Raw genomic sequence first — 26,705 nt, forward strand, 5'->3', positions numbered from 1 at the left:
ACGGACGATTAAAGTGTTATATTCAAGTCCCTTTGTCTACGACACACTTTTTGCGAGTACCGTGTACGCTATGAAGTCGGAATTCGATGAAAAATAATTGCTTTCGCAAAATAATATTTGCGCACCTTGGCGACAGTTGCGCTCGCTCTTTCATACTTGGTTTCCCCGGCATATATGTAAACTCGTCGCGTCGAAGTAAAATGGGAAATGCGCCGATGCCCCGCTGAACCACAAAAAGCGGAAGAAAGTCCACCTTACGACTGTGTACTTCACTTTTCTCTCTGTTCTCTCTCCGTGTGCTACACCCATACGCGCGTCGCTTTAGAGGCAGTAAAGCGAGAATATATATATATATATGGCTGTTTAATATGTGCCTTTCCCGGGATTCGAAAATACACGAAACTCGTTAATTAATTTCCTTGCGCAGGCGAGCGCGGCAAGACACGCGACACCCGTCGAGAGCCTGCGAGACCGATGTAAAAATGACTCTCCCGGTCCAATTCCGAGCGCAGAGACGCATATAGCGAGAGGTCTACCGAGAAAAGCCGAGCGAAGGGTTATTTCTGCTATTTTCGAGGGGTACGCAGATTGCGAAACCGACATATGCGGTCGTGCGGTCGAGTGCGCTCTCGCGTGTGACAAAGAGCGAGATAAGCGAAACGAAAACACAAAAAGAGCGAGGGACATTTAGATTCGGTCCCGCGGAAGAGAGGCTGCGCGCGCGTGCAGAGCATAACCTCTATGCACGCTCTATACACACACACACACACACACGCACACAGAGCTGATCGAAAGGGTTCCCTCGGAGAAGGGACCGCGCGACCGAATGGCTTTGGAAATCGTGGGGGTTTGACGAGCCGATGGGATTGAGTGAATTAGTAATGAGTAGCCGCGCGATGTGTTGCGTTCAACATACTGCTCATTTGCATTTTCGCTTGCCCATTGTGCAGCCTCGAAAATATAATGTCGCGATTCGATGACGGGTCCTTTCTAGCAGCGCCTCAATTACTCACAGTTCAACGTACCTCCATTATTTCAGAAAGATCGCTTCACGAATTTCCGTCTCTTGCTTATGCTCTCGAGGAGCAGCACTAAACCGGTCGGTAATCCAACACCCCGGAATCGAGGTTAGAAAGCCTTGGAACCGATCAACCGTAAACGTATCCTATAATCACATCGGCAAAGCAAGTAACGAGAGAAAAGTCGTAAAAAAAGTAAACACTCACCGCAGTCCACACTCCGCGTCGGGGAAGGTTAGAATCCATCCCGACCGGCGGCCCTCCTCCTTCGCAAATCGCACAGTTCCATCCAACGGGCAAACTCGACCACTCCGGGAAAACAGCCCGCTCTAAAAGTAAAGCACTCCGCATCGCCGATCAAGTAAATACACAAACGACAAACGACAAGAGCCCGGGGGGTGCGCAAACCTCGAGCGGAACAGCGCATCGCAGCGCGGCACTACAGAGTACAGCTACGGCGGCGCGCGAGAAGTAGGGGAAGCGGCAACGGCGCCGCCGAGGGAGGGGCGGTCGAAGGCGCCCGTGCGGCGTCACGGCGTGCAGCGCTACTCAGTTGCTCGGCGAACGCGCGCCTGCTCGGACGCAGAGTCTGTGTTTGTTTTCATCTCTCCGCTCTCTCTCCCTCTGTTACATTCGCATCAGTGTCCTCTCTCACTCCGTGCGTACATGTGTGCCGCGAGAGACAAGCGACCGGCTCTCCGATTATGCGCCGTGGCGAGATGTGAGGTTATAAACCTACTTGTTTCTTGAGAGCCTTCGCACATTATCGCAGGAGGCGCGCGCCGGTTCGCGCATTCGTGTGTTTCTCCGCATCGCGTGCACTCGGGTGTTTACGTACAGAGAGAACAAGTGAGAAAGCCGATAGTCGAGACAGAGAGGCAGAAAGAAAAAACGATGCGGCCCGCGAGTGAAGTAGTGCCGAGTATCAGTGACCTAGTAGCGGGTTGAGGAGCAGCAGCGAAAATCTCCGAGCCGAGAGAGAGAGAAATAGAGAGAGAAGATCGATCGAGAAAAGTGAGTGAATCGAGAGTAGTAGCCGGCCAGCAGCAGCAGCAGCAGCAGTGCAGTAGGACAGAAGCGAGGAAATGATGATGGCGCCGCAAGTCGTGGGTGTCCTCTTGAAGAAACCCGGCCAGCAACAGCCCAGCGCCGGACTGCACCCCAGGATACCGCCGCTCGATCCGCAGGAGACGAAAATAAGAGGTTGGTGTGTTGACTAATTCTCGACGCCGAAACTAATTGGCCGGATGTCGGCTGCGCTTCCGACTTTGTGCGGCGTAGCTTCGAGGACGTTCGAAGCGCTGGGGAAAGGTCGGCAAACCAAAAACAGCGCTGCGGTATCCCCTCACCTGTTGAAAAATACGCTTGTTTTGACGCCTATCTCGCGGGATTGCCCGCGTGTTTACGCGCTGTCGGGCGCTCCTTCAGCCAATTATGCATATTCACACCTGATGATGAAGATGGGAAATTTCGTCGCGTACGTTTCGCGACAATTTCTCGGATGACTCACGCACCCGAGATTTTCGAAACAATGTCCCACGTAATACTAATAGCTTTACGTCAATCTTCTTCTCGTGTGCTCGACTATCTAATCGGCGACATTTTCCCAATACCTCGCGATAACCGAGCCTCCTTATGCATAAAATTATGCTTCTGCGTAATCCGGCGAAAAATTCCACGCCATTCCTCGTAAATACGCGCTTCTTTCCCTGATTCGATTTGTGTACAATGCAGTGGCACATAAAAACGCGTGTAACGTTCAATCGCGCGATAGCCTTCGACGATTGCCGGCCAAGTGATTTAGCTAGTACGAAATTTCCGCCTCCCTCTCTAGAGGCCCGCGAGTTATGGATAAGGGAGAAATGTGTTTTAGCGATGAGCGACAAACGAGCCAAGTGAATCACGGTATCATTCATCATCGCGGCCGATCGTGCGCACCGGTTCAATTTTTGTACACACACGAGCTGCTAAGAGTTGTGTCGGATGTGCTGGGTAAACACGGGGAAAAATCATCGGCGATTACGAGAAGCGAAAACAGTAGTGTGTTTTTATCTCTCGATATTTTAGTACAGCTGACGAGCGATTTTCAGGCCTATTATACCGCGAACAATTTTCGGTATTTAATCAGCGAAGCCTCACTCGTACAATATTTAATGTTTATCCGATGTATGTGTACTCGTATTCCCCGTACTGCCCATCGCACTTTCGCGCGGCGAATCGCAAAGATAAACAAAGAGGGTAAGTATGAGCGAGCGCGTAGAGAGAGAGAGAGAGAGAGAGAGAGAGAGAGAGAGAGAAAACGCAGAAAACGCGTGAAATGTCAAGCTCGGCTATACGCGCTTTCCGAGAAAACCTCGGAGAGGGACAACACGCGCCGCTGAGAGTTCGCCGAAGCCGCGCGGCTTCCCTCGTTTCTCGGTAATAAACGAACTTTCTACACTCGTACAAGAAAAACCCTCGGCTTCGTTTGGTACGCCGAAATTTTCATTTCCAAGACGATTATTCGGCGGCTCGCGTGATTAATAAGTAGTCGTCGCCTCTTTAACTTTCGAAAAGTTCTTTCACTTTTTCCGATTTCGCTGCTGCTGCTGCTCATCATTGTTTTTAATGCGCTTTTTGAACTTCCCAACGGCGAGCATCTTCGTTTTAATTTTACGCGATTGATCGTTAGTCCGATGCTCGCCACTTTCCAATGAGTATTTACGAGGAAGTCGTAATTATTCAATTTTATTAACTCGATAATTTCCATTCGGCTTGATGTAAGCGCCAATTTTGACTTTTTTATCGTATACAATTTCAGACGGCTGCAATAACGGAGATGCGTTTTGTAGTTCGAATACGCGGATGATGAATTATGCAGAACGTACGGAACGGTTATCGAACTGTGATTAATTATTTTTAACTCTGTTTTTTATCTGACTCCACGAGTGCACCATAATTATTTACCTTGTAGAAATTGCGAAACGAGCCTATAGAGAATCGTCCTATTGATGCGCAGCCGATACGATGTTCTCAGAGGCAAGTGCACCGCATTGATAACATACTATTAATAATTTTATCATTCAAGCCAGCCCAAGAGACACTATTATTTCTGTGATACTTGCGCGCTCGGGAAAGTCTATTCATAATAAATCAGCTATGATGCAATTGAATATCGCCTCGAAAGAAGCGACTTTATCAAGAAGCAAGATTGAATACAACACCAGGCCGCCGCGAGAATCTTCGGCCAAAGTCGGCTGTATATAATTACACACATCCATACATACTCGCTATTCTGAATAGAAAGATAATAAATCGTTTTTTTCGAGCAAATCTCGTTGTCTGGTGTATACAGAAGGTCGTCGAAAGAGTCGCTTCCCATTGTTCGCGGCTATGGGTTTTTTTCACAACAATAAGCATCTAAGCGCTGGAATTCGCACGGATGTGAGGCTCTTCGCTCGCTGACACACGTGAGAACTTCATATTCATTTCTATATGATCGAGAGACCCTTGCAACCTTCGGCACTGAAATACACGACGTCTTGAATGGCGTTTTAAACGGCGAAACGACCCGCTTGACTTTGCCGATTTCCAAGAGCAAATAATACGTCCGCGTGAATTTGCGTTTCTTTTCGCACGCACCAAAAAAAAATATTTTTAAGAGGCCTGCCGATCTCGTATACAGCACACAATGAGGCGAAGAAAAACAGGCGCAAATGGAAAAGCGGCAAAAATTATCGCCCCCGGAATAGATGCACCGAAAATATTATTCTTGAATTTACAGCGCAAAACGAGAGGAAAACACGAGGAGTTCTAAAAAAACGCATCCGAGCGCAGTATACCCCAAAGTCAACAGTCAATTTATCACGGCAGCCTCTGGGGCTCTCCCACCCGGGTTAAATACGAGTACAACTCTGTTTTCGTATATTTTCGCGCGTTTTTTCCAACCCAGCCCGATATATTTTTACGAAAGAAAAGCATCTGTAGCGGCTACGCCCTCGAGAAAAAAATGATGGGCCGATCGCAGGCGCATAAAGACATTAAAATTACCGCGCGTTCGCAGCAGCTCGTCCGTGAAATGAGAAAAAAGGAAGGAGGCGAAATCAAGACGAACGACCGCGCGCGAGAGGAAATATTCTAAAAATACATGTTTATTCGTCGAGAAGAGGCGGCGGCGCGCGGTTTTAGCGGCCGAAAAAGTCCCCGATAAATCAGCATTTACCTCGTGTAAGTGGATCCAGTGCGCTTTGTAATTCCTTGTATAATCTTCGAGGGGCGCAGAATATTTTTCTTTGTCTCGGTAAATCACTGCATAATTTGGAGAAAGCGCGTTAAAACGCGAATAGGTGTTGAATTTGCACGTAATTCCGAGCATTATTTTTACATAATGCAGCTGCAACGCACGCGAGTTATAGCCGAACGAATTGCATCGTAAGGCAATTTTATCGAGACTGTGCGTCTCGAGGAGAAAGAAAATTATTTCTCGAGCGAAGCATCTGGTCATAATCCTGCCGTCGGGAAATTTACATTTGTTTTGGCTCTCGGCGCTTATACTCTTATAGCGTGTAGCTGCCATTTAAACCCCCCGAGTAGAGACAAGAGGCGACTCAGGAAATAAGCGTCGGTAGAGGGGGTAAACCTCGTGGTCTTCGACACTGCCGGCGCAGCTGGTCCTCTCTTTCTCGAGAGCGAGAACCGCCTCGCTCGGCATGGCGAATACCGTGAAAAGGTGCAATAAAGCATCGGCAAATCCGTTTTGGCAAATCCCCGAAAGGGTCGACAGAGAGAAAGACTGTGTAGTGGGTATATTACAGTGTACATGAGCGCAGGATGATTGTTCCGTAATTTCCGGCTGTTATTCCTGCACTTTTGTTTTCGGGATTTTTCACTTTTAGTAGTACTATTCATATTCGACTGCCTCCATTGTCGTCGTCGTCGTGCGTGGCAAAGTATAAGAATCGATTTATCTGATCGATACGCGCTCGGCTGAGCACTCGTGCTTATATTAATTAACGAGAGGCTCCTTGCGAGCGATGCGCCTGAGGAAAATCCAAAACAATCACTCCTTATCAGACGTTTATATTCTTGTTCATCTGCCAGATAAGGCGAAATCTGCAAAAACCCTCGCGCGATAAGAGCCGAGCGGGTTCTCGAGGTCACAGCTGATTCTTGCTCGGTAAATCACAAAATAACACTTTTTGAAATAATCGTTGTACCGAACGCCAGCGTCACTCCCTCTACAATTTGAATAATCATCGAAACGTAAACCAGAAACCTCGTGGCTCGAATATCCCTTCGAAATTTCAACCGTAAATGGTCTCGTTCGCTGCTGCACCCGGGACTCGGTCTCGCTGCGTGCCTGCCGGTATATATATAGGTATTTACAAGCCGTCCGCATGTCATTTCCAAGCGAGCGAGAGAGGGACGGCGAGGGGGGGGGGGAAAGGGTTCCAGTCACGTACGTGCCATTGACAATTCGAGCTCCGTAATCCGGTATCTGGGCTAGTGCGGCGGCGGGCGGACTCTCTGTTGTAACGGGACACCGTTTACGCGGTTATGAGACGGCGTCGCTGCAGAGAGCCAGAAAATGTGCGTGTAAAATCGCGCTGAGGTTTGCTGCGGATAAAAATTTGCCGATTTGCCGAATTACATATGCGTCGTCGTCGTCGCAACTTATACTCACCGGCTGGAGCGTAATTTATCGGCGCGTTATTTGTCTTCGTTATTCACGTATCGCTCGCCTGCGCCATCAGTCATCGGAAAGCAGACGGAGTCTCGAATATCGATTTGTCTCCGACGCGTGAAATGTATCGCGCGCAGCGTAATATTATCTACTGTGTTGCCCGTGAAAAGCCCTGACCCGCTTTTCAGCGCCCATTCCGCGGTTTCGACGAAAGTTCTGTCTGGCTGCACAGCAGATTCCGCGTGACTTATCTATCTCGAAACGTGCGGTCGCTCTAGCCACGATTATGACACGAGGCTCGAGTGATCGATTGTAGCTCTATGTATGTCTGTGCTCGCCCAGCGGAGAGAAATTTTGATGGACGTGTATGCGTGTGTTTGTTGTGCCGTCGCTGCTGATTTGTCAATGATGTTTTCTGCCTTTTTTCACACCGGCCCTCCCCGGAGCGCAACGAGGAGAGATTCGATTTTATTTTTTCTGGTCTCTCGCGAGCCGTGTTGGTTTTGTAATTGAGCGAGATGAATTTTTAATGAGAATTGTGCAAGGCTGTTTTTATTCCTGCGATTGTGAGTGATGTAAAGTCAATGCAATGCACCTGATATAGACATTACACACAAACGGTGATCGGTCATTTGGAGGATTTGTTGCGTTCGACGAAATTGATGAAACACGACGAGAGCTGCGTAATCGTTTGTGAAACTAAACGCTGTACTCTCGGCGAGTGTGTATTTATACCGCATTTCTTTTCTGTTATCTTTTCTCCGATTGTTTCGGCGTCCGCACTTCGCTTCATTTTTTTCGCTCTCGAGGTACAAAAATAAACGCACACCTCCGACAGCGACTGTATGACAGCTCGTTACGAAAAATGCTCACATCTTTCGACAGCTCGCACGAGCCATATTCACTGATAAGGCCGCTCATATAGATTCCCCATTATGCCTCGTAATTCATATAAGCGACGCGGCGCCGCTCGTCGTCGGAAAAAAAGGATTGACGCCGGGCGGAAGCTCGTTTTAAGAGATGCCTGCCTTCCGGCATACGCAATCGCGTCTCTCTCTCTCTCTCTCTCTCTCTCTCTCTCTCTCTCTCTCTCTCTCTCTCTCTCTCTGTCTCCCACGCGTTCGGGAAGTCGATTTAATTGTCCATTTGTAGCGGCGAGATTCCGTTCGCTCACGGAGCGTGGACAGCTCTGTCATACTAATTGTTCGACGTTTGCATTGTTGCTACGTGTGTACATTATGTAATAATAATAATAACACGAGCGGAGGACCGTTAGTCGGGAAAATATCATCGACGTTTCGCGCGCGAATCCCACGGCTCTTGCTGCTCTCTCTCTCTCGTACACGACACTAATTCTAACCCTCGCGCGTATGCGTGCGAGAGGGACGCGGGACGAGCATAACAGGTCCCCGGTACCTGAAGCTGACTTTCGTGCGCAGCGACATAAATCTCGCGCGCGCGGCGCCGCTTCTCGATTTTGCTCGTCCTCGCCGATGCTCTCCTCGTACCTATACTCTACCTTCCGCGTGTGCGCCTCTCGCTGTGTACAAATATAATTATTGCGCCGACCCTTTTTTCCATCCGACTGTCTATCTTTTCTGCGATTCTCATTCTCCGCGTGCAGCCAAGTATTTTTTTCTCCTGCGGTGCGCGACGCACCGCAATTTGCGCGCGACGTGTGTATTTATGGCCGTAGATATTGCGCTCGAGTCTATGCGTGGCGTTCGGGATCTCTCGAGGCTGCACAATGCTGAGCGAGAAAAAAGCGTGTTTTCGTAGGTACACGAGTGGCGGACGTTTTTAATGGAGTGCGAATACGGCGCGTTTTCTAAATATATTCTTTTCTCTCGGGCAGGCGTCGGGTAGAAAAACATTGTTCTCGAGATACACAGCATCGACGACGGTTAACCGAAAACGTCATGCGCGCAATTAAAAACGCTCCCGCGCCGAAACTCGACGATATCGATGAGTCACTCGCGCCACGTCGTAAAGTGCAAGCGCATCGCAGCCGAGAAAGATTAAAGACGGCTGAGCGGGAAGAGAGTCGAGGAGGAGAGGAAGTAGATATGTGTCTGCGTGTGTGTGTCTGACTATCGGATCGCGACTACTATTTATGGAGCATAAAAGTACATTTCGTAAATTGAGCCGACGACGTAAAGTTGCGCATTCAATTCCGTTCCGAGTGGCGAGGCGCCAGATTCGTTTACTCTCGAAAGCGCCTCTACACGATGCCGAATGTCAATAGACGAAAGCGGAAAATCGAGGCTAGAAAGAAAAGTTCGCTTATCGATCGCGCTTTGCGTAAATTAATTCACGCAACGCCGCGTGTACTTACAATAAGAGATCCGCATAATGAAGTGTGGAGTGCTTACCGTGAATCATCGGAGTAGTGTCGAGAGTGATGAACTAGCCTCCGCGCGAAGTGTCACGGTGTAATTAGCTAAATCGTTGTTAACTGACTCACGTCAAATCGGTCGATACATCCCTCCGAGACTATTATTACACGCGGCATAGACAATGAGTCATAAAAGATTGGCGAAAGAGGGAACGTCCCATTGTCGCGCAGTATGGAACGTCGGCGATTTTTACGAAAATATTACGCACCTGCACATTATCGGACAGAGCTGAAATTATTCATGTAGCAAAGAGCCCTTTCTCCTGTGCGCTCGACGCCGGCAGGATTCAATTACATTCGTTTAATTAGAAGATTTCCATTCTGGGCCCCGTAATTTCGCCTCGTAAACAACGCCGTCGTCCTCGTTGCGCTGTATAAGCGTACACACATACACACACACATGTGTAACAGCCATAGACTCATTCCGCTAAAATAACTAGGAAGGACTTAACCCTCGTGACCTCGAGAAAGTCCCCGTATAAATGAAAATGCTTTATGCGTCTCTCGTGTCTGCACCGCTCGGCACGCGCCCACCTTAATTCTCCTGCATTACGGAACTTTCCCTGGCACTAATATTTTTCTCCTCGCTCGCGCGCGCGCCGATTTTCCCCTCGTTTTTGCGCGATAGGTGCGACGAATTTTTATGACATTCTGGGGGAAAAAAATATGGCGCGGTGATTTTTTAACCCTTGAGAAAAATAACGACCGTCGTCATACACTGCACAGCTGCAGCTGCGCGAACCACAAAATCTTCGCTCGCGCGCACTCGTGCAGCTTTTCTCGCCCCGGTGCTCGGCTCTCTTTTCTCTCTTCAGCTTCCCACGTAGCTTCTCGCGTTTCCTCCTTTCCGCCGTTGTAAACGCAGTCCCGCCACTTCCTCCTTCTTTTCTCCCCGACGCGAGAGAGAGAGAGACGCTCTTGTTGAACACTACCGGAGACGCGAGTCGAGGAGCTGCTTTGTGAGAGTGAGTCTGCTGTAGCTGAGAGCCTCGTATAACCGAGAGTTCGCGAGTGCGTTTGTCGCTCGGAATTACATTCGAAATGCGCGCCGAAAATCTCCGCTTAAAGCGACCGCGCTTTTTATTCTCGCTAGGGTAAACAAAGCTGAGCCTATTTACCTAGCCGCGCATAAAAGAAGCCAAAACATCGGCTACCCTCCGCCACCCAAGTACACCTAGAGCCATATATTTCGCGAGGCTCGTCGCGCGCATAAAAGAAGCGCTCCTCATGCGGTGCACTCCAGAGAGTATATAGCATAGGTGTATACAGTCCTTTTTCCACACGTGAGGTCCGCGGCGTCGAAAGCTGGGCCCCGCGGGGCGCGTGCGCGCTGTGAAGCTATTAGGCCATTGTCGCGAGCTGCCGCTGTCACGTGAGAAAAAAGGGAATGAAACGGGAGACGCCGGGAGAGCAGAGCCAGCTATAGACGCTATAGACGCGCGCTGTCGGGAAAATGTAATGGAGCTCTTTTTTCCGCTCGTGTTTATTAAGTACCGAGTTCTAATCGCGGTCTAAGTGAAACTCACATAGAGTGCCGAGGATGAGGGTATATGAGCAATGTGGGCTAGTTTTTTTTTTCGACTCGGCGATAATTTACACGCATTAATGGCCGTCAGCGGCGGCGGCGACGGTTGTGAAACGCGCACACATCAGCTTTGCGCGATTAGTATCGCGTTTATACTGATCTACGAAAAAAAAGCGAGGCTCGAGCACAACAACGCTCGCGAGCGTTTCCCAGTTCTATTTCTAATGCGGCATATCAAACTAGGCGGCGCAAAATCGAGGTCAGTGAGCAGAGCCAAAGACAAAAACTCTCGCTCTGCACATGGCAGAAAATGCGACACAGCATAATACACGCTACACACCACAGCGGTTCGACTGGTCGCTGGAAAGAGCTGAGAAGGATTTAACTCTCTCGAAAACGCAAAAGAGAGATATCCCGCGATGCATGAAAGCGCTGAATAGGTCTCCGCGCGCAGTTACAGCCCCGAGCTACTTACGTCGCTTCCGATCGACTTGACTCTCCTGCTACACACACTCGCGCACACATAGCTCTCTCGCGAGAGAGCAAAATTCACTGACCCCGATTCCCTCTCGACACTTTTCGAAATAACGAGCGCGCATGCAGCGATATCGGCAATTTTTTTCCCACGCCCCATCGACTTTCGCTGATTTGTGCCTTTTTTCCTTCCTGCGCCGCCGCTGCCGCGGCTGTATTTAGAGAAGAGAGAGAGAGAGAGAGAAAAAAAGGAGGCGAACGAAAGTAATTAATAGCTTCTCCGCTTAATAGGTGAAATCGAATATGGCTGCGCGGTGATTATTGGCCGCCGCGAGAAGATTGTTACACGGCTATGGCTCTCGATCTATCTCTTCGTACGCTGGTGTCGGAGACGCAATTGTCGCCGCTGTTGTTGTCGAGAGATCGAGATCGAGATCACGAGATTTCGATAGAGCGCGCACTCGTGCCCGCATTCGTGCTCGGCTGCTATTCTTCTCTCCCGAGTGTAGAGTCTATCGCTTGCAGGTCGTCGTCCTTTCCCTTTCTTTTTTTTTTCATCTTTTCTTTTTCATTGGAACATACCGTGATTTTCATGCGGTGCGTTGAGGAATAAAAATTATCGGCAACCGATAATTCAGCGGCTCTTATCGGTCCTACAGGCGGCGAACAAATCGATTGGCTGCTCGCGCATTCGCGATTCAGTGGACATACGCTCGCGAGCAGCTGCTGCTCTTCCAAGGCCGAACCGCCGGCTCTCGAGCGCGATATTTGCATACTCGCGAAGCCCGGCGTTTCGCACCGGCGCCACTTTGCGGAGCGGGCAATTTTACACCGTTTTACGCTAGTAGATCGATTGATGCTCCATGTTTTGCACTTTATTTATATTTCTTCTTCATTGCTTGTTTCAGGTGAGTTTCGGGGACGATCGTTTCTTGGAAAGCTACTTTTGGTGAAGTAAAAATCAACCGTATTGACGCGCACCGAACAGCTGTGAGTATTTAGTCGAAATTGAATATTCCAGCTCGCCGCGTTTCCTCGTGACACACATCGAACACACGGAGTGTCAATAAGACCTGTATTTCAACGTCAAAGCGAGAGCTGAGCATTTTTAATATAACCGCCTCTCGTAGAAACGGTAGCGGTTACACAATGGTCCCTCGAGTTTGTTGACCCTCCTATCTCCCGCCGTATCTGCATACGCGTATGAAAAAAATTATTTCTAAAAATACGCCCGCAGCAAACGGAGCTTTCGTTTTCAAAACCGCGATTAATTGGCACGCAATATACGCTCGTCAAATCGTCCTATGCATCGCGGCGTACACGTGTACTTCTAAACATCCGCGATGTGTAAAGGCCATATACATACACACGCCGCAGCTCAGTGAAAGGTAGACGAGCTGCGGCAGAAGCGGCGACGAGCGCGCGCGCGCCTCTGACCGAGATTCATCGCTCTCTAGCAAGCAGCAGAGCCGCCGTCGTTGTCTTCGCGGCGGATGCGTACTCCTCCTCGTCGTCCGATGCGGCTAATGGACGTGTCAATTCGTGCGCGCACGTGCATGTGCTCCTTTCGCGAGCTGTGCGTGATGATTCGAGGCTCGATTTTTTTCGGAGATAGGAGAGCGTTGCACTCGCCGCATTTGTAAATACAGAGAGGTGAACGAATGGCTGACACACATTGGAAAATGTGTACCGCATTAGCACTTTCCGATGCGCTTCGTTTTAGCCGCAGTCGCGCGGCGGCTGTATTGTCTCTCGGTGGTTATTTTATGTAACCGCGTACAGAGGCGGTAATGGCTTCGGCCTCGCGCGCGAGTGAAAAATCCGAAGCACATGCGCGCCTTGTCTTCCCGGCGGATGATTCACTGTCGGGAATTATATTCGCGCGAATCGCCATAAAATCACGGAGCCAGGAATTCGCGCCGTAAATCAGCTCTCGTTGAAAGTATATTAAACAAACAGCGAAATGAAAGTGATTTAGCTTCCACTTTTCGGAAAAAACGCGCGACCCCCCCGCTAGATCAAGGGGGAATTTGTCACACGACTCGGCGTGTTATTAACCCGCTAACGTGTATATAAATCGGCAGGGGTAATTGGCCGAAATGATTTCCACGAAGCTGCACACACACGATGGCGCGGCGCTCGAGTTACGACACCCCTCGCGATCGTGTGCAAGAAATTTCGCATCCGCGGTAACCCATGCACATGTTGCCGCGAGTTTTCCAATAATTATGGGCAATAGCAGCTCGCGTTGCGATGAAAGATTGCCAGTACAGCCAACACTGCACTCGCGCACACACACACACACGTACGCCTCTCTTTCGAAACGATCGATCTCTCGCGGGGCTGCAAATACGTCGTCGCCGCCGCTGCTGCTGCTGATGGAATCTCGCTCTCTGCTCACGTGCCGATGGATATTGAGAGCCTCGTTCGATGATCGACTCGTTGGGAGTGTGCATGACGACGATGATGATGCAGGCCGCAAGTAGTATTTGCACGGGCTGCGTCATATAAGCCGCCGCTGCTGCTGCAGTTTGTTCGAAGTCGCTCGTAGTGCTCGGCGCTGCTAGATTTATGGTATTTTTGTTAGGAATCGGGCTGCTATTCCTGGCCCGCTGCTGAGACGCGCAGTCGATTTTGGCGAGCTTTCGTAAGCGCGGCGAGTTTTCTCGGGCCGAGTCCGAGTGGATACGGCTCTATTGTTGAAAAATCTTAACTTGTAACTGTAAACGTTTCTCGAGGTATCGCGGAGAATGCACAATGATGCGCAGTTTCTGCGTGTATAATATGCGCGAGTCTCGACAATAAGTATTCAATAATTTCAAAACCCTCATTGATTGCGACGACGATGCGTCGCGCTGCGGGAGAAGAGAGGAGAGAAAAAACGTCCGATGCTCTTCCAAAAGGATCATTCCCCCATATTTACGATGATTTTAACGTCAGCGTAATTGTCTTGTGTGTTGAAATATTGACGTTTCAATGGTGTACGTTTTGAAATTTATGCAGAGTCTCGCGCGCGCACGTGTACACCTTCATCTCGTATAATGCGGCGGCTCGCTTCGCGATTCTTTTCTCCCGCAAGGTGTGACACTATATTTACGATAGCTGGAAACAGTCATTCAGCGCGCTATGATTATTATTATAAACCGCATGCAGGGACGCTCGCGCGCGCGACGTTTGTCGATGCTGATAAGACGTTTCTATTATGCCTTGTAAATATTTACGGGACTTGATAATGCGTGTGCGCGTCGCTCTCCATTGAGCGCGAGAGGTAACGCGGCGAATTGTGTGTGTGTGCCGTAATTATTCGCGATAAAACGCGCTGAATTGCCGAGTAATGCAATCGTTTGAATTCCCGCGTTTTATAATCCCACCAGCCAACGTGCCGTATTATCGCGTGATAATTAATATCGTCGCAACCGGCGAATTCGAACCGATCATCTCAATTAATCGCAGGGCGATCCCTGAATCACGGACGACGACAAGCGTTTGTTTGGCCTGCAACGTCGAGAGTCCCACCCTTCGTCGTCGCTGCGAGTCCCTAATTGACGTGTAACGGGAGCATCGAAATAATAGCCTCTCTCCGATAGACCCTGTGCGCATATCCGATTACTATACCCGTTTTCCCATGCCATACACGGACTATACAACGCGCAGCGAGAAAACGCGCGAAATCCTAATCGGTTTTTATTTTCGCCGGGACAAAAACGGCACGCGCATATGGCCAGCGAGTTTTGGCGCCGCTGGGAGAGCGAGCGCGAAATGAAAGGAAACGCGCGCGCCGTGCATGCGCCGCATTATTCAGCAGGCGGGGAGATTCGCGCGTTGGGCTCTGTGTGTGCGCGTACCGTGACACGCGCGAAAAATAACGCGAGCCGAGTGTCGCTGATGGGACTGGCCTTTTTTTTTGTGCGCGTTGTAGGTGAAGCAGCAGATGGGAGCTACAAAATTGATTATTCCAGCGCTATTTCGAGACGCACAAAGATTCGTCTCACACCGAATTTCGAGAGAGCGAATGAAGCAGACACAAAAATCCCATCTCCCAACGAGCAGCGGAGGAGGAAGAGAGCAAGACTGCTCATAATTCTCTGAATCACACAAATGTCCCCTCGGCCTAACCTCCGTCTCTCTCGTATCTCCTCTCGACTCTCTCCTTCTCATTCTTGACTCTCTGTGTGTCTCGCAGCATCACCAACACAAGGCTCTTATCGCTCTGGCTCTCCTCCGCCGTCCCGTCAAGCTCCTCACGCCCGATAAAACTCCGTCGTCGTCGTCGTCGTCGTCTAGTCCCTCTTCATATTGCGGAAGACGACGACTACGACGAGCTATATTGCCGGCACGCTCTGCTCCTTTGCGGCGCGACGCCGTTGCAATAAAGTCTCTGTGTGCCCAGGCATCTAATCTTGGCCGTGGGTGTACTGTACTCGCTCTTTCTCTCTCCCGTCCGCGTCTACGGTGGGATTAGATCGGCGACGCGAGCCTCGGCTTTCGGATTCACTCTAGCTCGCGCGAGTTTGATATTGTGCTTTTTTTCAAGTTCTGGTTTTAATTTTGGACTGTGCAAGAGCGATTGCGCTCAGCTCCGCTTCCTAGAACAGCGGCCGATGTGCTCTCGAGATAATCGTGAAACGCGCTGCTGCTGCTGCTGTCGTAGCGTAAATAGTTGGCAGATGATGTGGATTTTCGGAGACGGATATGCCTTGACATTTTTGCCCAGCGGAGCATCTGTTTACGAAATTTTTTCTGCGACGCCAGTTGCCTAATGACCGGCCAGCGTGTCAAGCGCAGTAGCGTCGTTTGATATTCTCGGAAGACACTATATTCTGTTCGAAAAATTCTCGTAACATAAGCGTTTTTAACCGACGATGGGTACAGACATTTCGCAACTTTCGCAGCCGATACACACCACACAGAGAATCGATGATGGAGCGATAGAGCCGGCACTTTTTCGCACAACACAGCCGTTTACAATTTTGAAGCGTGTACACGCTCGTATAAATTTCGTTTGATCGAATTAGAGATACGCACGCAATATAAGCGTTGCATAATGGAAAATACGCCGTGTGTTTCTGAATTTTTCTCCCGCAGCTCCGTACCGCGTGCCGCATATTCTCCAGCCGATATAGACAATGGCTAATCCGAAGAGTAATTAAATTACGAAACTCGCGCGCGCGCTATTTCTACAATTTAAATTTCCACCGATGTAATTATTTAAAGCCGGCTGGCGAATTTAATTTGACGCGATAACGGCATAATCAGATCCGCGAGCGCTTTTTACGCGGGCTTTTATTAAATCAAGAATTTCCCCATCAATTTCGCTCGGCAACTTGGAATTACATATCGATAGAGTTTCTCTGCCTACTTCCTGCAGCACATAGACCTGCCCGAAAAAGAATTATGAATAATCGCAGAAGGTAACTTACGTAACACAACGCGCGTACTCTATAAAACCACAGGTGCGAGGAAAAATGCTCGCGTTATATGCATCACTGCCACGATTTCCAGGCAGTCGTGTATGTGTGTGTGTGTGTGTGTGTGTGTGCCGCCTTTCGCGCAATCGACCACTTTTACGATGACTCATAATACACGATCCACAAAGCCGGGTTGGCTTTATCAGTGTTTTGTCTTAATGTCATTCGCCAGATCATTAAAGTCGTTAGCAGTTTTTTCATTCGCTACCACAGTTTTATCGTAATCTAGAAAAAGTTTGATTGATGGCCTGCGTAATTCCTCGGTTCAGTCAGCGAGATGTTTAGCGCCCGATAGCAAAAACCAGACCCGTTAAATTTTTACGCAACACTTTATTGTCCCTTTGGCGAACTACACAAATCGTGAGATTTTTCTGCCGATGCAAGAGTGTCTTTCGCGCTGAAAAATATTTCATAACACTGCGCAGAGAGAGAGAGAGAGAGAGAGAGAGAAAGGGGCGATCGTTCGGTGAATCGCTCGCTCATATCGCGCTTTAATTGCGCACGACGAGCAGAATAGACTCAATGAAGTAGCGCCGATTGAACAATGCACTGTCAATAAATGCCTGATCTCTCATATTTATCTCTCTCGCGTGATGCGCGTCAGCGACTTGTCTCCGCGCTATATACTCGCTTGGAAACCGATACCTCGCGTCTACTTATACGATGTTAATTCGAGATTTTCATTTTCATCGGGGAGAAAAAATCGAATCGAGCTCTGAGTCAGATCGATAAGAGCCTCGCACTTGCAGCAGCAGCAGCAGCGGGGGCAATTAATTTACATGGAAAATAAAATAAATCAATCGAGCGCGGTGTGTGCAGAGGAGGAGAGAGAGAGGGAGAAAAATCGCATTGGAAAACGTAACGACTACCGGCGATGCCTTAGCCGTTCACTCCGACAACCCGCAGACCTACTACAACTCGCCTTATCAGTGAAAACTGGCCTCTCCGCTACAGAGAAGTTTTGATTGCCCGGTGTGTACGCGGCAGCGCGGCGGCTCCCAGTGAAAGCTCGCAAAACTCGATTACCTCTCTTCCACTTTTCCGCCTATAGCTATGTACGTGTGGCGTACACGCGAGTATCGTTAAAAAAAGCGTTAATAGTGGTAGGAAAAAGAGGATCAGCCGCGCGCGGTAAACGCCTCCTTTAGCGATTCGGATCTCTTGGCTGTACGGCGTCGTAGTCGATTTATGGTAGCGACGACGACGACGACAAGTCTCTCTCTCTCTCTCTCTCTCTCTCTCTCTCTCACACGGAGTGTTGAACCGAACCGGATGTGTCGCGGCGCCGCTTTTAGCTCTTTCCGTCTTTCTCTCTCTCCCGATTCCCGTTTAGAAAAGCCGTCGTGAAATCGTCGGCCAGTGCGTTTGTGCGCGCGCAAGAAATGCGCGCAGTCTGGGACTTTTCGCGAGGATATGGGTGGAGAAAGAGAGAGAGATGACCGCCGCCGGAGGAAATGGTTTTCGAGCGATTAACCTCCTTCGGGGATAAAAGCTTTCTAAGTGGACTGATGCTCGTTCCGCTTTTTGTCCCGCAGTCGCAGCTTCATCCGTGTGAAAATTGATTCTACAGCCTGATACACATTCACCGCTGTGTTTTTGCCGCGATTAAAGACCATACCAGGTCTCCTCTCCGAATCAATTTCTTTCCTGGAGAACTGGATGGAAGGCTTTTCGAAATTTTCCGACGGAGTCATTGCACTCGTTTCTCGACTATTAGAAATTACGAGAGCATCCGCCACCTGCAAATGCTCGTCCGATGACACGCGACACTCGTTCTGGTAACGTGAAACGCTCCGCTCTTTCCCGATTAAGTGATGTGGCGTTCAAGGTTCTCCGAGGTTTTTCGCCCAGTCTATAAGAGCGATCCTACGAGCTTCTCCGCCCAACAACAACATCGCAGTTTCCTCGATATCAACTGCACAACAAAGCAGCCGAACAAAAATAAATCGCCGTCAGACGCTATCTCCGGACGATTTGTCCGCTGCATCACGGAAGCGAGATACCCTTCGCTTCTTTGCGCGGTAGGTCCAGAACAGCAGCAGCAAGTCTAGCATTTTTGCTAGACTGCAGCGCTTCGAGAGAGGGATTACACGGGGAAGTACGAGTTTGCATGTGCAGCGACGATAAAATATGCGCGGGTAGTGACGTTGGAACGATTGCAGTGCCGTTGGCTTTGAACTGCTTCGGTTATTTTTATCGGTCGAGTCGGCCGAAGAGAGGACGCTGGAGTGAAATAAGTTTACCTGCTGCTGGAGGCTGGAAAATAAGACGTTGAATTAGCGCGGCGATATCGCCGAGTTACGCGAGAAGTCCGCGAATCGCTATCGTTTTCCACGCGTTGACTCGAGGGACGGGGATTAAATCGAGTATTAATTTTCCGATTCGCCGAAGTCCGACTTCTGAAGTAAAGAGCCATCTGAAGAGTGTAAAGTATAAACGTCCGAGTAGTGCATGAAGTGCGCGGCTCGATAAAACAAAGAAAAGAGCCACTGCTGCTGCTGCTGCTGCTGCTGCTGATAAACACAGCAGTAGCCGGCGCGGATTTATTTATATAAATATATTCGCAGACACGCGGCGAGAGCGAGCCGAACGATTGCATTCTCGCTCGAAAGAAGATACGCGCGAGAAGTTTATAAGCGTTATTTACTTGAGCTCTCGTTCCACTTTATAATGTTAAAATTTATAGCTCGGCCGCGAGTTTAAACTCAGCCGATTGCTCAATTAAACGGGCTAAAGACCCCGATAGCGCCGCCGCGTGCTGTCTTCCCCCCTCTCGCGCGAGCGTTAAAAACCTCGGGCGATAAAGCGTTTAGTGCCGATAAATAAAACTTTTTTGCCGACCTGTACAGCTTCGAGTGGAAAGAAAAAAATTGAGAAAAACGAAGCGTCGCCGCATCGATTTCTCGCGAAGATATTGGCAATATGGGTCGGCGATTAAAAACTAATTAATAAATCATGCGTAATTAAAGCTACAAACGCGCGTGTATCGAGTGACTATCCCAGCTCTCGATTACTCTCTCGACGAGCGCGCGAGCCCATCCAGCCTGCGGGCGCGATACATCGACATCGGAGAAAGTGAGAGAGACTCGCCTCGCCTTCCTCCTCGTCGCGCAGGCAGACACGTGCACGCAGAGACGCGAGCGCGCGAGAGAGGAAGATAAAAATACCGGGAGATAGACGAGCGCCGACGAGAAAGAGGAGGAGGAGGAGGAGGAGGACGGAGAGGGAAAACGGCGGAGAGTAGAGCGAGCTGAGCTCGAAAGAAAGGTTAGGGCGTTGCACTGGCGCTGCTGCTTTGACCCAGTGTCCCCTGCAGTGCAGCAGCGACAGCGGCCTCGGGCTGTTTAGCGCTGCTCTCTCTCTCTCTCTCTTTCAATTCATCTATTTGGCTCTCTCGAGGAAGGAAGCCGCCGCCGCCGCCGCCGCTGCTGCTGCGGCAGAAAGGAGGATAAGCTAATGTAGGCAGGGAGACGATGTCAGAAGCGAGAGAGCGAAAAATTAGGCCTGTCACTTTGCGGACGCCAGATGCTAACCTCGGAGATGCCTGCAGGGGTGTTACACTTGTTTTTCTCTCACTATTGCGGGAGCTCGGGAGAAATTGGGGAGCGGCCTGGATCTGCTTTGACTATTCTCCGAGCCGATCATTTCAATTTGAGGAAGACGAGAGGGCATAAATAAGCGATTGCATCAGAGCCGAGAGTCGCCGCGTAGGAATGCGAGATTGATCATTCCGTGCCGCAATCAGCCTGCATAATTTGTTGAGACCGCGGCGGCGATAAGGCGATTTACATCTCTAACTGCCGCTAAAAAACTCGGCAATTAATAACAACGGCTGCTCGCACGTGTGGATTATGCCTCCTTATACGTTCGATCGAGCGGATCGCTCGCTATAGCGCGGATTATGGCAACAATGGATTGTGCAAAGTTTCGCTGTTGGCTTCCATTGTTGCGGCGGCGGTAACAAGTGCATCAGCCGGCGGATTATTTAATTTATATTTCCACCGGCGGGCGCATTGTTCCACCGGCAGGAGCAATTAACTCGCAGGAGCACGGGAGAAGAAGTTCGCCTTCCAGCGGCAGCAACGCGCCTCGTGAGAGAGAGAGAGAGAGAGAGAGAGAGAGAGAGACAATAACGAGAGTACAGCTTATAAAGACACGTCACTAGCTCTTCATTCCGAGCGATGAGAACGTGCGTTTAGCTCAAGGACTCGAGCACGCGAGATGCTCGACAGAGTTATCCGCTCTCGCCGCCTCTATTACACGCGAGAGACCTACTCTCGCAAGCGCGAAGATGTAGGGCTAGCCTTCGCCGCTGCTCCGCTTTTTCTTCGCGTTTTTGCCGCGATATATTCAATTGAAAGCGAGAAACACGCTGCTGACGCTGCGGAGATGTTTAAATAAACTGCGCTGCGGGGCTGTGGGCTGCCGCTTGATGAACGCGACGGGTTATATTCTGCGCTGCTTTCGCGTGACTCAATGGCTTTTTGCTGCTGGGGCCGTGTTTGCGCAGAGAGGTGGGATTCGGCTTTCGCACTCGATTAGTTTTTCAAATCGCTCGCTCGCGATTTGTTTTCGGAACAATGAGCCTAACCTTGCTTCTGCAGTTGCAGGTGAGTCAGGATCATTAGCCGCAGGCCTTCCTACTGCGAAAATCGATAAAATTATGTGGAGCAGTAGGTGAACCGTTGTAAAGGTCGCTGTTCCTGGAACGGCTGTATACACGTCGATGTCGTGTGCGTCGACAAAGGACAGCCCCAAAAAATGCAGCCAACTAATCACGTATCCACGCGCAGCTCTCCCACACGCGGACGCGATTGCACAACAAAAAGCAATTATTAGAGCTGAGACCTCGTTACGATTACAAAAAGTATCAGCTTTTTATTCCCGGCTCCGTGAAACCTTCCATTGAGCGCCGCGCCGGTGGTCGACCTACAGCGTAATTCGCGAGTTTGATCGATACTCTCTCTCCCCCTCTTGTTGTTTCTGCCCCAAGGCCATTTTTCACATGAGATACACACTGTACAAAGACCCTTTGATTGGTGTCTCTCTCCCGTCGTTCGCTCGCTCGACTCGAAAAAATCAGCGAGAGTCCGGGTTTCTCTCCTGTGTTTACGATGCTCCGCACAGGCGTGCTGCTGCAGGATTTTCCTGCTTCCACGAGGTCGCTTTATCGCCCGTAACAAGTGTTTCTCGTATACAAACACCAGCAGCTGATGTCTCCCGGCCGCGAAAAAGGCCCGAAACCGAGTTTACCCTGAAACGCGTTCGGACGTATAATCATCTCTCTCGGCAGATGACACAATGCGCGTAATAAGTACCCTCCTCGTCATTACCTCTCATTGTGCCATTAAAAAAAGGCGCTGAAAAGGGGCCAGCTACACAGCAGTAGCAGCAGTAGCAGCTCAGCTGACTTTTCATCTCATCCCATTTCTATATCTCAGCAGCCACACACACAGTCGCACGCACAGGGCAATAATAATTCATGTTTACTTCAATGGGCGATGTGACATTCCCCGCGAGCGGCTTTAAACCTCCTGCGCCGCCGCTCGTGGCCTTTAAAAGAATTCTTTTTAAAACCGAGCGAGAGAGAGAGAAAGAGAGAACGAGGTCGGACGTCGACGAGCTGTGGAGAAGAACCGGATCCTCGTAGAGAAGCTGCTGCTGCTCTTCTCTCTCTCTCTCTCTCTCTCTCCGTATCTATCACTGCGCGTATTCCTACACCGAGTTTTGGTTTTCGAATGCCTTTTGTTTCCGAAGGTCGGAGAAAATAATCAAACGCGCGCAATCTAATCCGCGATCGCATACAAACCGCCGAGAAATTCGACGCGTTTTAATTGAATTAATCTCTCTTCACGTCGGCGTTCATTTATTTAATTGGAATCTGATGGATTAAAATACTTTTGAAATGAAAGTTTTGTGCGCGCCAGCCGGCTTCGATTTCTAGGTCTGAAAAGTGCCTGCTTGGCACTCTGAAATAGTGAAAAGTAATCGAAGAAACGAAAGGTGTACCCAGCACATGCCAACGTCGTCGCCGTTCAGGCGAAATGGCATAATAACACACCTATGACTTGCACGCTCTTGCGTTGGCACAATCGGCCGGCAAACTCCTTCGACCGTGTCCGTCTGCTGCGATTAGAAAACTTCGACAGCTTGACTAGAATTCATAGCGGACACAGTTTATTTTTTACAAAGAGCGACGCTCGAATAAATACACCCGGAAATAATATTCCGGAACGAATTCGACCGGCCGGTATTTTTTCAGGAAACGGCTGCGTCACGTCCGAGCTGTCGTCGTTTCAAAAATCGAAAAAATCGCTAATTGCAAAAAAATAGCCACACACGCTCGCCAGACAGCTGCGATAAATCAGAGATATCGAGAAATGACCATCGGAGGAGGAACAATCGCGCACAAAAAGTCGGTGAGAAATGACCGTTTAGTTTTTTCCTGCCTCGGGCCCCTCTAGGGGAGGCCCACACCCCGACACTTTTTTTCGTCGCCAAGTAATTTTTTCCTTAGAAGGCGTGTGTTTAACCGCCGCACACAAGCGACGACTGCTCGCGCGTATGATGTACAGTGCACGGTATGCTCGTTCCACTTATCAGCTGTTGGCGGAAGAAGTAGGGGCTTGCATAGTTAACCCAGAAATTCGAAAAAGAGACGAGGATCCGTGTGCCTCTTTTTACAGCTGCGCTTTTTACTCGCTCTCTGTGTATGCACAGGGCGTGATCGGCCCCGCGAGATTTGTCTCTCTCTCTCCTCGGGTTATTACTCTGGAATTCGGATGTGGATAGGCCTATGGTAAAATGGATACGCTCTCCGGCTGAATTTTGTCATTTTGCTTCCCGCTCGCTGATTATCGTTGGATGTAACGCGGCTCGTGTTGCTTTTCTTTAAATTACTGTTAGCGCGTGATCCGTATCTCTGTCCCTCTCGCTGCGCGCGCGTTTATCGGGTGTGGTGTGTGTGTGTGTGTGTTATTGCGCTCGAAAATGCGGTATCCTTTCCTACTTCGCGCAGCGTGCGCGATACTGCACTTTAACGCTCGGCATAAATAAAAGTGAATTATTGAGACAAGAATTTCGATATCAATTTACTTAATTAGCCAGTCCGAGCCACCGGCTAATCTAATCATAAACTACGTTCTCGGCGAATTTATCGCAGCGAGAGAAAAAGTCTCGAGAGAACCAATACTCATTCTTCAGCGCAGCTCCGGCGCTCGATAACGGACCGATTGTCCGTTTAAGCGAACTATCCCTCTTTCGCGCTCCGTATGCAAATTCACGTCGTGGGGAGGCAAAAAATCCGTTATTACCTCGACAAATATTTGCGCAACGAGCGTAAGTTCGTCATTAACAAAAATCAAGATAGCGCGCGCTGCGCATACGGCGCAAATAATAATAGCTCTCCGATAATCATCCGCTGTGAAAAACGAAAAGAAAAACCGTCTGGTAGCCGCTGCACCTTGTGCGTGACTACGTGTGTAGTGTGTGTGTGCACAATACAACTGATAGGATTTATCAGCGTAAAACACACATATTCCCGAGCGGCGCACGCGATGCAACTCGCGCGCCGCAATAACTGTGCACTGATCTATAACGGGTTCAATGCACCGCCGGCGATTTCACGTAGGTGCCGCACGCGCGCCGTGTCCGCGTGCGAGTGTGTGTATGTGTACCTGCGCGTTATAGTTCGAGTTTTATCGAAAATTCGATCCGCGACCAAGCGTATTGATTTTGAGAATTTCGCATTCATCGAGCGACGCTCTATTTATACAAACGTATGGAGGCCGGCGTAATTGGACGAGCTTTAGAAAAATTTTCCTCCACAAGAGTCGGGAAACGAGAGTGCCATTATCAAAGCAGCCCATTCATCGCCGGCGACTTTTTTCAATTTCCTCCATTCTCCCTTTCTCTCGAGTCACGTCACTCGAATAGCTCCAGCGGTGCAGCAGCGGCAGCAGTCCAAACAACTCCTCGGCGAACAAAAATCATTCAACTCGTCCGACCCACAAAGATACACACGCTCTCATTCTCCTCGGTAAGAAAAACTTTTTCATCCTCCGCTGCTGCTGCTGCTGCGACACATGCATGCGTGCATCCGCTCCTCTCTCGAGTGAGAGAGAGAGAGAGAGAGATGAAAAGCCGAAGGAGCGAACCCCATCGTTGCACCCCGTGCGTCGCGTATGCATGAGCTGCACTTTTTCCGTGAGCGGACCAGTTCTGCTTTTCTCTCTCGGCGGCGACGACGGCGAATCTGGTTTTCGAAAAGAAGTGTCTTTTTTACAGACTCCCGCGGCTTATTTCGGAACTGGATGTGCGTGCGACGCGCAGAGGATGTAATGAGCGCCGCTGCAGTGCGCCGGTAAGTAGCCGGACCGGAGCGCGAGAAAAATACGGGAGACGTTGCGGGGAAAACGGCTCCGCGCGATGAATTTTGATGCGGCACGACAATGCCCGGCTTCTCTCTCCGTGTGTATTGCCGTTCGCTCTCCTCGAGACGACTAATAATTGCAGCGTCGAATTTCTCTCCTAACCCTAGCGTGTGAAAATCGCGCAAACGGCTATCGGGCGACGATTACCACCAGCAGACCAGCTTTCAGCGCTCTCGTCTAGGCTCTAAGAAAAACACTCGCTGCCGTAGAGGACCCCTTGCCGGGCTTTTCAACGCAGTCAAATCCTAATTGCGCCTAGGCGAACTTTTCCCGAACAGCGCCGGAGAGCTGCAGCTGCCTACTGCGACTCATGGTAATGGAGCCCTCGTCGTCGCGTAATTGTGCCTATATCTCGCACGTTCGGGGACGAAAATGTATGCACGCCCCCGGTGAAAAGCTGCCGCTGCCGGAGAGCAAGAGAGAGAGAGAGAGAGAGAGAGAGAGAGTTCGAAGGTGAATGCGATGGGGAGATCAGAGACGGAAGCGTGCGGTTATACCTGGGGAGTCGAGTGTATCGCGCAACGGTTTGAGATTTCGAATATTCTCGCGATTATGGCCTGTTGAAAATAAAATTAGCCCCGAAAAATCGTTAAAGCCCCCACTCGAGACTGTTTAACGAGATTTACGATTTCTGCAGCGAACAAAGCCGGAATCCAATAAAACACCTCGTCTCGTCCGCATCTCCCTCCCGGCGGAACTCGGGAGCGCAAAAAACAACACGAGCAGCGCACACGGCCGTCTTTCTTTCGTTCCACACGCATAATCCGCCGCCGAGACTTCTCGCGCAGCGCAGCGAGTCGCAGTCAGTTTACGAGGTCAATTAGGTGCAGCCTTTATGCGCAGAGTTTCGACTCGGCTGCCCCTCGCGAATATAATCGGCCACTTGAAACGAAAATATTAGGTCCGACGCGCGCTCGCGCAGAGGGGAGATCGACCCAATTTTTTCTCTCTCTCCTCTTCGCTCGGCGAGCTGAATCGAACGCGATTCATATACAGAGCACTTAGCGTAATACGTGTTTTTCTCTCTCTCTCTCTCCCTCGGCCTGCTGAATTATGCGATGTTTGTTCGCGGAGAAGCGTTGGATTCCCGAAATGAGATTAGACGAGGCTGCGTGTCTGTGATTAATCCACATAGAAGCAGCAGAGGGCGGAAGAACGAAGATCGGAGAGAAAGGATATTAGAGATTGAGTTATGAGAGGACAGTTGTTTGTTTGGCACTGGGATTTAAATCCGCTCGAAAAACAGTCCTCTATCGTAGAAATCACGAGACAGAGAATGTAGCTTTCAGTGAACGTCAGGGTCGAGCGTCTGATGCACACCCGGCGAGCGAATCAAGAGCGTCGGCAAAAATGGAATATGACAGCTACACTCTCAGCTTAAAAAAAGACACGCTGTGTGTTGTGCGCCTAGTCGCATGAAAAATCGAACGCGCGAACGTTATCTCGATCTACGCGCAGCCGGCGACGAGTTCGAAAGCGCCGCAGATTGAGTCGTTCGCCAGTTTGGCGGTTGAGAAGCCATTAAGAGGCGGAATGACAAAGAGAGGGCTGCCGCGCGCTCTGTGCCTCTCCCCATTGAGAGAGAGAGAGAGAGAGAGAAAGAAAAAAGCACGAGTTTATCTGCACCATCGTTGATTTCCCATTCATGCGCGCGACTATTTTGTCGTGCTTAGGGACTGTATGAGATAGGCATCTGGACGGGAGAGTCGAGTGGAAAATGAAGTCGTGCT

General features: G+C 49.9%; 2 protein-coding genes across 2 annotated transcripts in view; one reads left to right on the forward strand and one right to left on the reverse strand.

Moving 5' to 3' along the window:
* Nucleotides 1-1,453, reverse strand: part of LOC100116875 (chromatin assembly factor 1 subunit A) — a 53,158-nt gene extending 51,705 nt beyond the window's left edge. The window contains exon 1 of the mRNA XM_032600910.1: nt 1,227-1,453. The gene's annotated coding sequence lies outside the window, so the exon portion shown is untranslated. The remainder of the gene's footprint in view (nt 1-1,226) is intronic.
* Nucleotides 1,454-1,558: 105 nt separating this feature from the next.
* LOC100678782 overlaps nt 1,559-26,705 on the forward strand; it is a 51,995-nt gene continuing 26,848 nt past the window's right edge. Inside the window, exon 1 of the mRNA XM_031931365.2 lies at nt 1,559-2,222. Within this exon, the coding sequence (XP_031787225.1) occupies nt 2,105-2,222 (118 nt within the window). The 5' untranslated portion in view covers nt 1,559-2,104. The remainder of the gene's footprint in view (nt 2,223-26,705) is intronic.

The sequence above is a fragment of the Nasonia vitripennis genome, chromosome 5, assembly GCF_009193385.2.
Source record: "Nasonia vitripennis strain AsymCx chromosome 5, Nvit_psr_1.1, whole genome shotgun sequence".
Lineage (NCBI taxonomy): Eukaryota > Metazoa > Arthropoda > Insecta > Hymenoptera > Pteromalidae > Nasonia > Nasonia vitripennis.